We start from the raw sequence: 19,283 nt of genomic DNA on the forward strand, positions 1-19,283 counted from the left end.
CACAGTACCTCAGTACAGATGATACTAATTAACCTATTTACTAATTTTATGGTAGTTGGTCTATCCCTCGCAAATTTAGCAGTGCTGGGCCAAAGCCAGGCACAGAGTGTGCCTGAGACCTGGTCTGGTGGGCTCATGGGGAGAGAAGCTGATGCTGGTGAATGGTGGTGACGAGGCCTGTGATTGGCATGTGGGTTATGAGTTGATGCCTAGAGTTGGTTGTTGGGAGTGTGAGTGGAGGGTGGGAGTGGTGTGAGCAGTGGTGGACTGCCTGCCAGGGATTCCTGTGGCTTAAGCTGGCAAATGAGTTGAGAGTATGTGAGGGAAGCAGAGAGTTACTGGCAGATGCAGACGATGGGTCAGGGAACTTCAGTACATTTGGAGGAGGAGACTCAGATAGTCCTCAGTGGGGGCCACTTGTTTACTTGATAATTATCTGGGCTGGCTGAAAATACAGATGTCCCACCATCAAACAGGTATTTTAATAGCTCTTACCATGTAGATTCAACTTTTCACCCCCTTCTCTTGCGCGCGTGCGTGTGTGTGTGTGTGTGTGTGTGTGTGTGTATGTATGTATGTGGGGGGGGGTGGTGAAGTCAGGGAAATAGGACTGATTGTGGTCAACAATATAAACACATGCTAGAAATTTCAGTAACATACTTAAAAGACGATCTACTTCCTTCAAGCTGATTGTTAGTTACCCCTCATTCTACTTCCAATATAACAAGAATTAGGAATATTTATGGCCATTTAATTTCCTTTTAGTTTGATCTCTCATCTCTAACAAACCTAGAGACTTTTTCCCAGGATGGAAAAGGCTAACACGAGGGGGCATAAAATGGAGGGGGGGGGGATATCAGAGGTTTTTTTTACACAGAGGTGGAGAGTGTTGGTGGTAGAGGCAGATACATTAGGGACAGTTAAGGAACTCCTAGATAGGCACGTGGAGGACTATGTAGGCAGGAAGGATTAGATTGATCTTAGAGTAGACTAAAAGGTTGGCACAACACTGTGGGCTGAAGGCCTGCACTGTAATGTTCTGACTGTTGATCTTTATTGCAAAACAGACAGAGTATAAAAGAAAAATCTTACTATATCAGGACAGGGTATTGGTAAAACCACACATGGAGTTTTACTATTTTCATTTTACTAAGAATGGAAATTTCTGCATTTGAAGGGAAACTCAGCAGAAGTTCACTCAGCTGATTCTTGGGATGAATAGTTCAGCCTTTATGCATTGGAATTCAAAAGTACAAGAGGTGGTCTGGAACAAGCTGCCAGAAGGAGCAATAGAGGTAGGTAGAATTATAATACTTCAAAGACATTTGGACAGATTCATGGATAGAAACAGTTTTGAGGGACGTGGGTCAAATGGGACAAAGTTGGCATGGACAGAATGGGCCAAAGAGCCTATCCACTGAAGCAATGTTCTTCGGGGTTGTGCCAGCAATAGGTACTGAGCTGAAGTTTCCCTCATGAAGGAATCCAGTAGTTAAGAAGAGGAACTTCTTTATCTCAAAGAGTTCTGAATCTTTGGAGTTCACCATTCTGGAGAACTGTGGAGGCCGAATCATATTTATGGCTGGAATATACAGAGTTAAATCAATAAAGTCATGCATTATGGAGAGCAAGCAAGTGAGTATTGAGGCTAAGAGCACATCAGCCATGATCCTATTGAATTGAGGTGCTACTGACACACTCCTGCTTCTGTCTCTTAAGTTCATTGCATGATCCCAATCTGAGTATAGTTTCTAAGTGCCCGAAGTAACGCAAGTCTCTTCACCATTCTATCACCATTCTTCATGCTCACTGGCTTATATTTACTGCACTCTAGATTCTGCAAAGGAACATACTTTTGCTGAGATATTTATAACATGAAGTAAAGGTGACATTGTCAAACTTGCGGTTCAAATCCCTATCCCTGAACCGAATGAACCCAAATAAGGCTGTGATCATTGAAATAGTCTATTCTGTCATTAATATTCACTCAGCCTACCTGCTTGAAGCTGCCATTCTTTCGCTGTTCCCAGTCCATCATGTCATGGAAGATTGGGATCATTACATTCCGAACCTCGATCTGTGGCACCAATGTCACACCCAAGAAGGGGCCAATCATTCCTGGGATGAAATGAATCTTATTTTCACCTTTAAAAAAAGATTAATAAACAGATTTTTTAGTGGTGTTAGATCTCTGTTTATTTTCTAATCCTTGTGGTTTTTCCAGGAGTCAGATGATGAATAGTCTTAATTCTAAGATTTCAGTTTGTTTTAAAGTACAAATAAACATATAAATACTAAGCAAATTGAATAAAGAGCTGAGAAATGATGACAAGAGGTGAAATCAAAAGGAATAAAGATGGTGCCTTTGAAAAATCCATCACTTTTATAGATAAGTTAAGGAAAATTCTTTGGACAGGAATAAACTAGTTAATAGGCTACATGATTAAAACAATTACAATACGTGGGTAATGTGCTAATACTTAGCCAATGAAAAATGAGAAAATGATAAACCGTTAGTTTAGCTGCTATACCGCTTTCTGCCAGTGATTGGGGATAAACCACCACATACTGTGAAAAATACATGAATTTGTAAAAATGTACAAATCTTATAAAAAAATTATTTTACAAATCAGTGGTTATACAAGAGATAAACCTGCCTGGTATACTTGCATTTGTGCATAACGAGCACTTTTGATGGCATCCCATGGCAATTAACAGATAATAATGACTAATTTTTAAAGTGTAGTGACAGGTGAAATGTAGGTACCTGTAAATCATAAACACAACAAATCTATGACATGCTTTGGGAGGAAACATAATTTTTTGCTTAGGAATCCCTGAAGTAAATTCAAGTAATGTAAATAGGTGGATTTTGAAATTTCTGAGATATTTCTGCTCAGCACAATTTACTCCTGCATTGTTGCACTTCTCTACTCTCAAGTCTGAACATTTTTTTTAGGTTTTGTGTCATTCACAATTCTTTAAGAATTGGGATTAATCCCAACTCTGGTTTAAACTAAATGATTGATTTGTTCATGAAAAATAAAATACATGGGACAGAGTTCATCACATCACACTCTTTCAACTGTGTTTTAATTTGAGGGGTATGGGGGTTCCTTCTGTGGTATCTCACAACTGACCACTTCAATATTCATATCCTATAATGATGTTCATTTAAGATATTCATCTGTTATGCATATTGATGTTTCACACGGGAATTCAAAATTTAGACTTAGTCAGAGAAATTACATGGGAATCACAGCAGAGAAAAAGAAATAGACTGTGTGGCCTGACAATGTCATGCTGACATTACTGCTCCAAGTATTTTTAATTTCACTGCTGAATTTTACCCGCCTTTCCAGTCTTTCTTTTCTCAAAAGTTCATCTAATTTCCCTTAAATACATCTAAGACTCCATGTTATTGAGTTCCACATCCTGATCTATTCTCTGAATAAGAAACTCATTTTGAATTTGCTTTTGGATTTAGCTTATATTAAAATTAGCATTTTAAAAATACTTAATGAAGTAGATTAAACAAACATCAAACTGATGTTTTCAGCATCCATATTCATTGAAATGAAAATACAATAGAAGGACCAAAGTATGGTAATAATGAAGTTCAAAGATAAAGTTGATTTAAGAACCTAAGAAGTCTTTTCACATTTTACTAGCACTAAAGCAGTGTTGTGTATCGCCCCAACACAGTACTTAGAAGTTCACAAGATCACAAGATCACACAAGACAAAGGAGCAGAAGTAGGACATTCGGCCCATCGAGTCTGCTCCGCAGCTCCCCCATGAGCTAAACTATTCACCCATCCAGTTCCAATTTCCGGCTTTTTCCCCATATCTCTTGATACCCTGACTAATTAGATAGCTGTCAATCTCCTCCTTAAACACCCTCAATGATCGGGCTTCCACAGCTGTATGTGGCAACGAATTCCACAAATCCATGACCCTCTGGCTAAAAAAATTTCTCCTCATCTCTGTTTTAACTGGGTACCCTCTAATTCTAAGACTATGGTCTCTTGTCCTGGACTCACCCACCAAGGGAAACAACCTTTCCACATCTACTCTGTCCAACCCTTTCACCATTCGAAATGTTTCTATGTTGCATGAGGACAGCCATCCTTGATTATGATGTAACACACACAAAATGCTGAAGGAACTCAGCAGGACTGTCTTGATGAAGGGTCTCGGCCCAAAATGTCAGTTGTTTATTCCTCTCTATAGCTGCTGTTTGACCAGCTGTAAGTTCCTCCAGCATTTTGTATGTGTTGTTCTGAGTTTCCAACATCTGCAGAAACTGTTGTGTTCTTGATCAGGAGTTTCTCACAATCATGCTGTTGGGTTTCCCTGTGTAACGTTGCAACTTCAACGCCACTTGTCTGTTTGCATTGATGTTTGAACACACTCACTTAGCTTCTCAGCAACAAATTGGGGGAGCAGCGCTCAAAATGACATGAGAATAATATAAACTTGACACTTGCAACTACTGGACAGTGCTGTTGCTTCACGAATGTATGCTCCAATGATGGGAGAGGAGAAGCAGACCATTTACTGGGGGCCAAAGTGATTTGGATGTAATGGTGGAGAAAATTACCAGCCTGAGGTATGTTCATTGTGCAAGGAGGCAGAGACTTCCCTCCCACCACAAGGCTATAGCTAAGTGTTCTTGGAAAGAGCACTTCTGGAGAAATCTGTAATACAGGCAATTCCCCATGAAGTTTCCGCTTGATCCTGTGGCCTGAAGGAAACACAGATTAAGTATCAAATAAAACCAAAACTGCTGAGGATGTGCATCAGGTTAGGTATCATCTTGTGGAAGGAAGATACAATTTTTCAAGCCAGTAGCGCTTCATTATAACTGCACAAGTGAATTGAAAACAATCCTTTGGGAGGGGTGGGGGAGAAATAAGGAAATACCTGTGGTACAATTACTTTCAATGTCATCTAAGAGGTGAAATAAATGCTCGTTAATCATGGCTGATTGCTGTGGAAGTGTGTAAATAGGAGAAGATAGGTAAGGACAGGAACAAAAATTGTACTGGAATCATGAGGTGCAGAACACAACAGGTGTTGACAAGCTGAAATAAAAGGAGAATGCTGGAAATGCTCAGTGGGCCAGGTAGCATCTATGGAGAGAAAATTAGGTTGATGACAGGTCAGTCTTGACACAGAATAGGAAAGGCTAGTTATTGGAAGCTGTTAAATTCACTATTGAGGCCTGAGGCTACAAAGTGTCTAAAGGAGACCACATTTTGGATAGAAACCCTGCGTTTTGACCTGAAAGACTGACAACTCCTTTCCTCTCATAGATCCTGCTTGACCTGCTGAATTCCTCCGGCAGATTGTTCACTGGTCCAGATTACAGCATCTGCAGTCTCTTGTGGCCCTAACCTATGGATATCTGTGGACATAACAAATATTGGTTCTTAACCTTTGCCTGCAACGAGAAGAGCAGACAGCAATTTGTCAACCAAGATCATGAAATTCTTGTCTTTTGGCTGAATGCATGCAGTGTGCAAATATAGTTATCAATGGACCGGATAGAGAGGTGAAGAAGGACGTTTGAAACAAGGATTTTCCATATATACAGAAAAGGTGCCACTTGAGATAATGCTAACTTCCTTAGCTACACCTTTGATTTGAAGACAGTAAATGGGGTTATGGGTGTGTGGTACAATGTAAGGATAAGGCCAGCCAAGCAAATGAGGATATTGCTGAAAGGGAGCTGTTTAAGCCTCTATTCACATAAGATCTGAAGGGCCATGTTGGTGGGGGATAGAAGTGTAGAAGAATCAGACTTTTGTTTTAGAGATACAGCATAGTCCAATGAGCCAATGCTGCCAATTACACCCATATGACCAGTTAACCTATTAACCCATATGTCTTTGGAATGTGGGAGGAAACTGGAGCACCTGCAGGAAACCCACACACTCAAAGGGAGAATGTACAAACTCCTTACAGACAACGGAGGAACTGAACCTGGATCATTGCTGCTGTAATGGCATTATGCTAACTGCTACACTACCATGCCACCCTATCTGTAGAGAAGGCAAGCCATTAGTGACCGGGGGCTGTAAATGAAGTCTTCCAGCCCTGAGAAATATGTCAATTTCCTTCTTGAATATATTAAGATGTTGTCCACAACCTTGTATGATAGAGAAGCAAAGAATATGAAGGTTGGAGCAAAAGATAGCGCTAAGATGGGTCACAGTTTGAGGATAAAGGGGAAGCCTTTTAGGACCGAGATTAGGAAAAACTTCTTCACACAGAGAGTGGTGAATCTGTAGAATTCTCTGCCACAGGAAACAGTTGAGGCCAGTTCATTGGCTGTATTTAAGAGGGAGTTAGATATGGCCCTTGTGGCTTAAGGGATCAGGGGGTATGGAGAGAAGGCAGGTACAGGGTTCTGAGTTGGATGATCAGCCATGATCATACCGAATGGCGGTGCAGGCTCGAAGGGCCGAATGGCCTACTCCTGCACCTATTTTCTATGTTTCTATGTTTCTAGAGGGTGACTTCTCCCAGCCCATCAGCAAAACACTAACGTTCTTCATATTCTAACATCAAACATGAGAGAATCTTCAGATGCTGGAAATCCAAGCAACACACACAAAATGCTGGAGGAACTCAGCAGGCCGGGCAACATCTATGGAAAAAGAGTATAGTTGACGTTTCAGGCCAGGACCCCTCAGCAGGACTGGAGAAAAAAAATGAATAGATTTAAAAGTTGGGGGAGGGAAAGAGAAACACAAGGTGGTAAATGAAACAGGGAAGGGGGATGGATGAAGTAAAGAGCTGGGAAGTTGATTGATGAAAGGGATAAAGAGCTGGTGAAGGGGGAGCCTGATAGGTGAGGACAGAAGGCCATGGAAGAAAGAAGAGGGAAAGATCACCAGAGGGAGGTGATGGGCAGGCAAAGAGATAAGGTTAGAGATGGAAAAGGGGACTCACCTTCACCAGTCCCCATTTCCTTTTCCCTCTCTCACCTTATGTTCTTGCCTGCCCATCGCCTCCCTCTTTGCTGTTTGGCTTTGCTGCTGTTTGCATGATGGGTGATGGGGACGCTGATGTTTAATGCTAGAATAAGTGGGGGGAAGGGGAGGTGGCAGGGTTTTTTGTTTTGCTGCTGCTTGTGTGGGGGGGGGGTGCTGGGGCTCTGGGGTTCTTTCGCTTTTTCTGTCATTTATCCTTTGGGAGTTTCCTTCTGTTTCGAGGATGTCTGCAGAGAATAAGGATTTCAGGTTGTAATACATTCTCTGCTATTAAATGGAACTATTGAACTCTGGATGTAGAAATTTATCTTGACTTCAGTTCTGAAAGGCATACCGATTTCCTAAGGTTGTAAGGTTTTCTTCTGAATTCTCCAGCCATTAGGAAAATATCTGGTGTGTTCAGTCTTGTTTTTATGAGATCCCCTTTCATTCTTCTAAATGTCTAATTGAGCCACCCTCTCATACAACACTCCTGCAGTGCCAGAATCTGTCTAGTAGACCTATATTGTACTTGCTCTATGGCAAGAGCATCTTTCCCCAGAAAACATGCAAGAACATTTTTCTCCAAGGGTTGTGAACCTTTGGAACTCCTTTTTTTGATGGACATCATAAGCATGGTCTTTGAATAATTTCCCTGGTGCTTTCTGAAAGGTCTTTAATGCATAATTTTGCTTTGTTAACACAAATTTTCCGTCTTGGTATGGCAGCTATACTGCCCATGACTGCAGAAACTTGCAGAGAGTTGTGGACACAGCTCAGCACATCATGGAAGCCAGTCCTCCCTTTAAGGATTCTGTATATACTTCTCACTGCCTCAGCAAATCAGCCACATATCCAAAGATTTTATCCACCCCAGACATTCTCACTTCTGCCCCTCCCTTCAGGCACAAGATACAAGCCCGAAAACAAGTACCACCATGCTTAGGACAACTTCCATCCCACTGTTATAAGGCTATGAAATGGTTTCCTAGTATGTTAAGATGGACTCTTGACCTTACAATCCACCTTGTTGTGTCCTTGCACCTTATATAATATAGGATATAAAAACAAACATGTAATGCTTAGGCTTTATAAGGCATTGGTTAGACAGCACTTGCAGTTTTGCCCCCTTTATCTTAGAAATCATGTGCTGGCATTGGAGAGGATCAGAGGTTTATGAGAATGATTCTGGGAGTAAAAGGGTTAATGTCTGAGGATCCTTTGATAGCTCTGGGCCTCTACTCGCTGGAGTTTGAAAGAATGGTGGGGGGAGCGAATTTCATTGAAACCATCTGAACACTGAAAGGTCCATATAGACTGGACATGAAGATGATGTTTTCAATAGTGGGGGAGTCCAGGACCAGAAAGCTCAGTTTCAAAATAGAAAGGTGTCCCTTTAGAAGAGAGATGTGGAGGAATTTCTCCAGCCAGAGGGCAACACATCTGTGGAATTCATTGCCACAGTTGGCTGTGTAGGCCAAGTTATTGGGTACATTTAAAGTGAAAGTTAATAGGTTCTTGATTAGTAATGCATTCAAGGTTATGGAGAGGAAGCAGGAGAATGCTGTGGAGAGGGATAGTAAAACAGCCCAATGGCTTAATTCTGCTTCTATGTCTTGTGTTTCTTATGTTTCTGACTGTCTACCTGCACTGCACTTTGTCTGTACTATGTTACTTCATTCTGCTCTCTGTTATTGCTTTTCTTTGTGCTATGTCAATGCACCTTTGTAATGAATTGATCTGTTTGGACAGTTTGCAAGACAAAGTTTTCACTGTACTTCACTACATGATCACAATAAACCAATTTACTAATTTAATCTGTAATTCTGGAGCTTGGATGAGCTCCCCGAGGCATGAGCATCACTGTAGCATCGCAGTTATCACAATGCAATTACAGCTCAGGATGTCATAGTTTGGGGTTCAATTTTAAAGTCTTCTGTAAGAAAGTTTGTACGCTCTTCCTGTGTGTACGTGGGTTTCCTCGGGATGCTCTGGCTTCCTCCAATAGTCCAAAACCATACTGGCTGGTAGGCTAATTGGTCACTGTAAGTTGTCCTGTGATGAGGCTCGGGATTGCTGGGTGGCACGGCTCGGCGGCCCAAAGGTCCTGTTCCGTGCTGTATCTCCAAATAAAATAAAACCGGAGGAAGTGACAGCGTAATCAATGGCAGCAGTCTGCAGTGATTCTAAGGGCCGGCAAACAGCGAATATTAGTGATCTTAAAATTGAGCAGGTAAAAAATCCCAGGAACAGATCAAAGCTACAGGTCAAAACTACTGCTAACTAGCTAACTACTTCATTAATGACACATATTCTGTAAAACGACCACTGTAACGAATAGCCTATATTTCCCCTTTGTGAGCTTTTGAACTGCCTGTATGACCTGGCATTTTTGCAGTGTGAACTGAAGGCTCGAAGGTGCAGTATGGTTGCAGTGTGTCATGTATGCACCGAATGGAGGTGGCGGGGCCTGTGAGGAACAAGCCAACGTATGGCCTTTGCTGGAGCGGACTTGGAGTTGATTCAAAGCTGTGAGTCCAAGGCGAAGCGGTGGGGCCATGCCTGACAGCTGGAAACGAGTCAACGTTTGACTGGTTTAAGTGTCAGGCCAGATTGTAAAGGTTGGGTAAGGGCCAAATTGAGGCAGCAGGGCCCATGCCCGAGGGTGAGAAATGAGCCGAGGTTTGTCTGATTTCAGCGCTGGGCCAGATTGAAAAGGTAGGGTGTTGGGGCCGGAGGCGAGGGATGGGCTGGTGTGCAGCTTGCTGCTCAGCGAGGTTTACTCGTCTCTGCGCTGAACTGAAGCTGTGGCCTGCAACTTACAGGTTCTTGGATCGGCTGTGACTGGATCATGGCTGTGAACTCACTTTCGTGAACTTTAGTTCTGAATGATATTTGCTTATGTTTTATTGTTTGCATGATTTGTTCTTATGTTTGACGGCCTTCTTTTTTAATGGGTTCAATTGGGTTTCTTCATTTTGCGGCTGCCTGTGAGGAGACAAATCTCAAGGTTGTATATAGTATATGTACTTTCATAATAAATGTACTTTGAACTTCCCTTCCCCCTTCCTGGTTTCATCTATCACCTATCACCTGCCTGGCCTCCTGAGTTTCTCCAGCATTTTGTGTGTGTTCCTTGGATTTCCGGCATCTGCAGAATTTTCTCGTCTTTTTGAACTTTGAAAGCTTGGATTTGAGCTTTCAGAAGCTCACAGTCTTGGTGAAGCATAGCCTACATGGATATTGCTCCTGAAAGAATTTTAGCTATGAGCAGAAGGGTCTGTAAAATATAGGTAGGTGATGAACTGTTCTTTACCTGATCTCATTTCATTTCATTTTTAAATTTTTTTATTAATTATTATTGAAAATCAGCAAAAAATACATTAAAGTATAAAGTCAACATGTCAATATGTACAATAAGAATTAAATTATCAAATAACTGATTAACAAATCTAGACAATATATCAATAATAAGAAGAAAAAATAGTGTAAGGGGTTTCTTTTTTTAATGTTACTGCGTAGTCTAATTAAAATGGCTTCTTTTTTATGTTATAATTGAAAGGGCTTCTTTGTTATGTTAACTGCTGAGAAAGTCCTTCCCGCTAGTAGTCTGTTTTGGATTATCTATTGATAAGAGGACGAATGAACCAATTGCGATAGTTGTTATGCTTTTGGTGTGTCTGAAGATATTGTATGTGCGGGGTTTTGGGGCAGAAGGCAGGAGAGAGAGACAGAGGACGGACCAGGTACTGTGAGTCCACTAACGGGGTCGGACCCCGAGCGGGGCGTTTGGCGAGGAGAGGAGACGGAGACGGACTCGTGTGGAGTGTCTGGTTGACTACCGTTGTTGGTCCCAGGTGGCCGGTTGAGGTGGTCTGAGGGGTCGCAGGGTGAAGAAGAAGGGTCCTGAGCTCCAACTGTTTGTGCACGAAGAGACTGAACTTTGATAAGTGTGGCGCCTTTTATTTATCGACAGAGAGCCGAGCGATGCTGAGACTGGCCGGGGGGCTACAGTAAAATGTTAAAACTATTTTTTTGTAAAAAAGAAAGAAGTAGAAAAGAACCCCTACTAACTAATACAAAAAAAACCCTACTACAGAAAAAAACCCCGAAAAAATACCCTTTGGGAGCACAACCCTGGAGCTATACGCCATACAAGCTTCCATAAAAGAAAAACATCAATCTACCAACTCAAATCCATTTAAACAAGAATCAGAAGGGGATCATCTTAATTAACTCAAATCAAATGATAGTGGCGGGCAAAAGAACCCCCACCTTTTCTCAAAGTCAAATCGATGATGAAAAGTTCGACTTCTAATTTTCTCTAAACTAAGACATAGCATCACCTGAGAGAACCACTGTATCAAAGTGGGAGCAGAGGCATCTATCCATTTCAATAAAATAGCCCTTCTGGCCAATAATGTAACAAATGCAATTACATGTTGGTCTGAAGTAGAAATACCATGAATATATTGAGGGATTATACCAAACAAAACTGTCAATTTATTAGGTTGTAAATTAATTTTTAAAGCTTTAGAAATTGTAGAGAAAATAGATTTCCAAAACTGTTTCAATACAGAATACGACCAAAACATATATATCAATGTAGCTGTCTCAGTTTTACATCTATCACACTGACTATCAACATTAGGAAGTATTTTAGACAGTCTCTCCTTTGTCAAATAGTAACAATGTACAATTTTAAATTGAATTAAAGAGTGACTGGCAGTAATTGAAGAAGAGTTAACCAACTTCAAAATTCACAACCAATCGTCTGTTATCAAGGTCATGTTAAGCTCTCTTTCCCAATCTTGCTTAATTTAAAGTAAAGGATAATTGTACTGTTGTAATAGTAAATTATAAATTTTCCTAATAAAGCCTTTCACTAAAAGATTCATTTTTAAAATAATGTCTAACAGGTCAGAATCTTGTATATATGGAAAATTACTTCTCATCAACACAGTAATATTGCTAACGTAAGCACCCCTAGTCTAAATGTTTGTTTTTTTTGTTTTCTTTTGGAAAATAGAGAATTAACACAAGTAAAGGGAACGATTTGGGAAAGGGATAAAAAAATGAAAAAATTAAGTAAATAAGTACATAGGGATTGGATAATTATGTCTGCGGGCAGGAGTAAGCATGAACAAATTAGGATATAAACACCTAGAATGGTTGATACATAGGCTTATATACAACATTTTGGACCAGTGGAAATGGTCCAGAAGGGTTATATGGAAACTATTATTACCATTTTTCTTAACAACTAATTCCATTACTTAGCCTAATAGGTTAGATTTACCACAGTACATAATTATCTATTTAAATGTTTATTTTCCTTTTATATCATCTCAATGTGTACTTAAGAATGTATAGATAATTGTAGTTTTATACATATAAAAAAATGGAAAAGGTTATATGTGTGAAAAAAGTACATGATATTTGTGAATTCCTTATCCAAATAAAAATAAAATTAAAAAAAAATATTCTTGTAAGAAATGTCTGACCTGAAAATATTGCAAGAAATGTGAGTACGAGAGAGAGTATTTAGTTACTAATTTCTCAAAAGACATCAATTGGCCTTCTTGGAACAGATCCATGAAGGAATAGACTCCTTTATTCCTCCAAAGAAAAAAAGGTAGGATCACTAAGTGAAGGTTTAAATAAATAATTTTGATAAATTAAACTAAGAAGGTTAAATTTTTTGAGATTTAAAAAATTACGAAACTGGTACCAAATTTGTAATGACTGCTTAATCATAGGATATAAATTTAGATTAGAAATTTTGGCTAGTTGTACAGGTAAAGAAGCTCCTAATAATGAAGTTAAGTAAAATCGTTTCACAACTTTCAATTCGAAATCAACCCAAGGTGGTCGTTCATTTTTATCAGTCCAGTATAACCAAAAACACACATAATGTATATTAACAGCCCAATAATACATTCTTAAATTAGGCAGAGCAAGACCTCCATCCTTTTTTAATTTTTGTAAATGATATTTTTCAATTCTTGGTCTTTTATTATTCCGAACAAATAATAGAATCAACCTGATCAAAAAGCTTCTTAATTAAAAAAAAGGAATATTTTGAAATACATATAAAAATTTTGGTAAAATCATCATTTTAACTGCATAAATTCGGCCAGCTAACGAATGTGTAAGTGGACTCCATCTACAAAATAATTGCTTCATAAAATCCATTAAAGGAACCAAATTAGTTCCATAAAGGTCTCTATAATTTTTAGTGATTATAATGCCCAAATATTTAAAAGAGTCTGTAAATCTAAAAGGAATGTCACCATGTATAGAAGCAAAATCATTTAGAGGAAATAATTCACTTTTATAAAGGTTTAGTTTATATCCCGAAAACTTTCCAAATTCATTTAATAATTTCAATAAACTAGGAATGGATTCTTCAGGATTTGAAACATGAACTAAGAGATCATCAGCATAAAGGGAGATCTTATGAATAGTCCCATTTATGGAAATTCCATTAATATCTTTAGCTTCACAAAGTGCAATGGCCAAGGGTTCCAACACCAAATTAAATAACGGGACTTAACGGACATCCTTGTCTTGTACCCCGCGAAAGTCGAAAAAAAGGAGATCTGCAATTATTAGTAATAACAATAGCAATAGGGCTTTTATATATCATTCTAATCCACTGATTAAAATTAGTACCAAAGTTGAATTTCTCTAAAACGTTAAATAAGTATTTCCATTCAACTCTATCAAATGCCTTTTCAGCATCAAGAGAAACAACACATTGGGGACTGTTAGAAAGGGATGAGTATATAACATTTAACAGTCTCCGAGTATTAGAGAAGGAATAATGGCCTTTTATAAAACCTGTCTGGTCCTGAGAAATAATTTTAGCTAGAATATTCTCCAGTCGATTAGCCATTATTTTTGAAAGAATTTTAGCATCCACATTTAATAATGAAATAGGTCTATATGAAGCACAGTCAGTAGGGTCTTTACCTTTCTTAAAAATTAAAGAAATAGAAGCTTCATATAATGTGGGAGGTAACTCTCCTAACAAAAAAAATCTTTAAGCATTTCCAACATATATGGAGAAAGCAATTTTTCAAATTTTTTATAAAATCCTACAGAAAAACCATCCAATCCAGGAGCTTTACCAGATTGCATTGAAAGAACAGCTTTCTGAATTTCTTTTTCAGTAATAGGAGTATCAAGAGTTTGTTTATCTTCAACAGATATTCTAGGAAAATCAATCTTTTGTAAAAAGGCATTCATTTTAGAAGGATCAGCTGGAAACTGAGATTTATAAAGTCCACTGTAAAAGTCTAGAAAAATTTTATTAATGTCTTCATAATTACAAGCTAAACTACCATCTCCCTTACGAATTTTTAAAATTTGTCTTTTAGCTCTAGCTGCCTTTAATTGGGATGCTAATAGCTTATTATTTTTATCTCCAAACACATAAAATTGACTTTTCAATTTAAACAAATTTCTTTCAATCGGATAGGTTCATAGTGAATTATATTGTGATTGAAGTTTAACCCTTTGTTTAAATAAAGCAATGTTAGGAGAGACTGCAAAGTATTATCCAAGTCTTTAATTTGTTCTAAAATCTTATCTAACTCTATTTTTGTCTGTTTCTTAAGCTTAGCCAAATAGGAGATTATCTGACCTTGCAAATATGCTTTAAATGTATCCCATATAATCAATTTTGACATATTTCCTGTATTGTTAAAAAGAAAAAAAATTTTTATCTGAATCTCAATAAATTTGACAAAATCCAAACTTTGTAATAAATTTTCTGGAAAACACCAAGGCAAGTTTGCAATACCGACATCATTCAATTCAAAAGCTAAGCTTAAAGGCACATGATCTGAAACAAGGATAGCGTCATTATCACATCTCTGGACTTTGGACAAAAATTGGAAATCAGCTATAAAATAATCGATTCTCGAATATTTTTTATGAACGTGTGAATAAAAGGAATAATTTCTATCATTAGGATGTAGATGTCTCCAGATTTCGATCAAACCATAATCAATTAAAAAAGAGTTAATAAGTGATGCTGAATAACTCAGAAGCCACTGATTGGTTGAACTCTTGTCAATCAAAGGATTTAAACAACAGTTAAAATCACCACCCATTAACAACATATATTCATTTAAATCTGGCAATAAACCAAATATGTTTTTAAAAAAAGGATTTCATGTTCCCATTGAATGTTAGGTCTGAGGGCAGAAAAGTAAGTGAAATTACAAAGAAGGCTCAGTGTTAAGCACAAGCAGTTTATAGAGTGAACCTGAAGCTGCAGAGTACTGTGGAGCAGCATAGATCAGAGAAAAAGGATTAACAACAGCTGATTGTTTAGTGAATAAACAAAAGCTGTCATCTTTATGGTCAATGACACTGAAGGTCACCTTAGAGGCAAATATAAATTGTTTCATTATTACTGATGTCACATGGGGAATACCAAAACGATGTTTCTGCTGCTAATGAAATCCCTCCCAGAAATTTTGCTCTGATTTGCTTTAGTTTTGGTTAAGCCTATTTTCAGGTGAATTTCAAGGAATTTCTTCGGTAAGAAGTTACATTCAAATACACCCATACAATATATTTTTCAAGAAAAGCTTCATAAATATATTTGCAAACATGAGGAAATCTGCAGATGCTGGAATTTCAAGCAACACACATAAAAGTTGCTGGTGAATGCAGCAGGCCAGGCAGCATCTCTAGGAAGAGGTACAGTCGACGTTTCGGGCCGAGACCCTTCGTCAGGACTAACTGAAAGAAGAGCTAGTAAGAGATTTGAAAATAGGAGGGGGAGGGGGAGATCCAAAATGATAGGAGAAGATAGGAGGGGGAGGGATGCTCTGTCCGCCAGAGAAAGCAGGATCTCTCAGTGGCCACACATTTTAATTCCACGTCCCATTCCCATTCTGATATGTCTATCCATGGCCTTCTCTACTGTAAAGATGAAGCCACACTCAGGTTGGAGGAACAACACCTTATATTCCGTCTGGGTAGCCTCCAACCTGATGGCATGAACATTGACTTCTCTAACTTCCGCTAATGCCCCACCTCCCCCTCGTACCCCATCCGTTATTTATTTATACACACACATTCTTTCTCTCTCTGTCCCTCTCACTATACCCCTTGCCCATCCTCTGGGTTCCCCCCCACCTTTTCTTTCTCCCTAGGCCTCCTGTCCCATGACCCTCTCATGTCCCCTTTGCCAATCAACTGTCCAGCTCTTGGCTCCATCCCTCCCCCTCCTGTCTTCTCCTATCATTTCGGATCTCCCCCTCCTCCTCCCACTTTCAAATCTCTTACTAGCTCTTCTTTCAGTTAGTCCTGACGAAGGGTCTCGGCCCAAAACGTCGACTGTACCTCTTCCTAGAGATGCTGTCTGGCCTGCTGCGTTCACCAGCAACTTTTATAAATATATTTGCTTGATTTTTATAAATTTGTCACAGGTTACTAGATATAGTAGCAAGTTATTAGATGGGGACATACCTGTGACAGCAAGTGCTAAATCTAAATCCTATGGACTCCAAGCATAGATTGTGACGTGTAATTCATTAGTACCTGCTATTCCAATGCAGAGAGCATGCCAGACTGCTTATTACTGATTAAACATGAGAAAGACTGCAGATGTTGGAAATCCAAAGCAACAAACAAAACCTAGTTCTCAGCCTGAAACGTTGACTGTTTGTTCATTCCCATTGATGCTGCCTGACCTGCTGTGTTCCTCCAGCTTTTGTGTGTGTGTTATTGCAATGATTGCTGTGCATATCAGGTTAACCATGCTGGTCATTAGTCAGACATCACAGCAGCTGGCCAGTTTCATTCATACTTGAAGCCAAACTGCGCTATTCTCTGCCACATGCCCCTTCTTAAAGATGTGTACTGTGGCTGCTGCAGATACTTGCTGGTGATCTGGAATACTTTGGGAGAAGTTAAGGACATGGGAATTAGGGCAATGGAGGTCTTGCCAGAGGTGGAGAGGCAAGAGCAGAAAAAATAAATTTAACTACTCAAAACTGGTAAGCTCAACAGACAAACATTGCTACCACAGTGGGAGCTAATAGAGGAATATAAAATTATGAGAGGTATAGATAGAGTAAATGCAAGAAGACTTTTTCCACTGAGGTTGGGTGAGACTAGAACTAGTCCACAGGTGAAATGTGAAATATTTAAGGGGAACCTCAGGGGACTTCTTCGCTCTGTGGGTGTTGAGAGTGTGGAATGAGCTGCCAACATAAGTGGTGGAGTTTAAGAGTTTGGATAAGTACATGGATGGGCAGGATATGGAGAGCTATGGTCCAGGTGAAGGTCAATGGTACTAAGGAGAATAATAGTTTGTCATAGACCAGATGGACCAAAGGGTCTGTTTCTGTGCTGTAATGTTCTATGACTCTAATTACCTTAGGAATTGAATGGAGTGTCTTAGACAGTTCAAGGGTCTAAATTATGTGCTGCAGGTCAGATCCTACTGACTGCCTCAGCACCTGCATTATGCCGAATCAATCACAAGTTTAATAAGGACTCACACCTAAAATTCATTGGTTCACCTTACTTTTACATACTTAGCACCACTACAAATCTTATGCACTTCGCTCAGTTTGTGCTCGGGTTACCAGCTTGTTAACCAAACCAGCTACACCTTTTATACATTGTCCACAATACACTTGCCTCTTATTCTACCACAAGCTGGTGCATTACTGGTGCCTGCAGTAATAATATACACAAGTGGGTTGCTTTATTCCTTTAGAAAAGAAAGAACCAGCTATCAATGTGCATTACAATGACGAGTCCACAGCCAGTAGCAGGGATAAAGCCACTGGAGATAACAGTACCTTCACACTATTCTCCCTCTCACATTCGCTTGCCTTCACACCATAATCTCTCTGATTCACAAGATCCAGATGGTGCAGGCCCACGTCTCATTCTGTTTTACCTACTCCTGTACCTTGGTGATTTATGCAAGAATTCTGACCTAACTAGGCACAGCAGGCAGGTTTTCGCAGTCATCATTTTAAATTCTATTTCCCATTCCACAATCTCCTCTACTGCTACAATGAGGCCAGTCTCAGTTTGGAGGAGCGGCACTTTATATTCTGTCTGAGTAGCCTCTAACCTGACAGTCAAATTTTCTAACTAATTTCTCCCCCTCTCCCTTCTCTCTTTTTCCATTCTAGCTCCCTTCTTACCCCATCCTTCCTCCTCACCTCCCTTGTGCCCATCCTCTTCCCTTTCTCCCATGGTCCACTTTCCTCTCCTATTAGATTCCTTCTATTTCAACCCTTTAGCTTTTCCATCTATCCCCTTGCAGCTTCTCACTTCATCCGCCCTACCTTACCCACCCACCCACCATCCCCCTCACCTGCTTTCACCTATCACCTGCTAGCTTGTACTTCTTCCACTTTCCACCTTCTTATTCTGGCTTTTGACCCCCTTCCTTTCCAGTCCTGATGAAGGGTCTTGGCCCAAAATGTCGACTGCTTATTCCCTTCCATAGGTGCTGCCTGACCTGTTGAGTTCCTCCAGCATTGTGTGTGTGTTGTTGTAGGTAGGAGTTGATCAACAGGGGAACAAAATGAAGGCACAGTGTTACTAGCTCAGATACCAACTCCCTGCATACAGTGGAACTTAATTTAGGAAAGATCTGCACATGGTGAAACTTTAGGCATGATTAGCTAGAAGGTGAGGCAGTGGGAAAGGAAAGAAGCCCCATGGATGTTATTTACTGCAGTACTGCGGGGAGCTCAGATAGGGAGAGCATAGAAACCATGCACATTGAAATGCTTGGTGCATGTTGGAAAGCTTGCAGGAGAAAGTAATTCAGCACAATCCTTGCACATGCTTTTGTGCAGAGCTGAACTCATTCTTTCTAGGATGGAAGTGATGGGTGATTTCATTAAAACATTCTGGGTCTAATCATAATGCTGCAGCTGAAGGCTGATGTACCTGCTTACAAGAGTCACTCACGTCCTTGATCCTGCAGTACAAAATAATTCTTCTAGATTGCAAGATTAGAATGGCACCATTGTTTTCATATGTCAGCAAAGAAAGGAGTTTGCAGGTGGCATAGGAAACCATCTGTCTGTCCTCCTTCGCATCACTGCAACTATTGAGATGCTTCCCTGTAGCACGTATATGGCTCTAAGCAGCATAAGTCTGCTGGCAACGTAAGGTGATAACATTCACGATTAAACTAGTCTTTATTTTGGGCAGTCAAGTAACAGACAACAGATGAAGACAGATCTTTTTAGGCTTATAGATGCCTGAAGTCATCCTTCAAAGTCATCTCCAGTCTCATCCATAGCCT

The 19,283-nt window shown here is 39.7% G+C and overlaps 1 protein-coding gene across 1 annotated transcript in view; it reads right to left on the reverse strand.

Moving 5' to 3' along the window:
- Positions 1 to 19,283, reverse strand: part of dock3 (dedicator of cytokinesis 3) — a 946,041-nt gene that overhangs the window by 138,325 nt on the left and 788,433 nt on the right. Inside the window, exon 32 of the mRNA XM_072280136.1 lies at positions 1,997 to 2,145. Within this exon, the coding sequence (XP_072136237.1) occupies positions 1,997 to 2,145 (149 nt within the window). The remainder of the gene's footprint in view (positions 1 to 1,996; positions 2,146 to 19,283) is intronic.

Source organism: Mobula birostris, chromosome 16 (genome assembly GCF_030028105.1).
Source record: "Mobula birostris isolate sMobBir1 chromosome 16, sMobBir1.hap1, whole genome shotgun sequence".
Lineage (NCBI taxonomy): Eukaryota > Metazoa > Chordata > Chondrichthyes > Myliobatiformes > Myliobatidae > Mobula > Mobula birostris.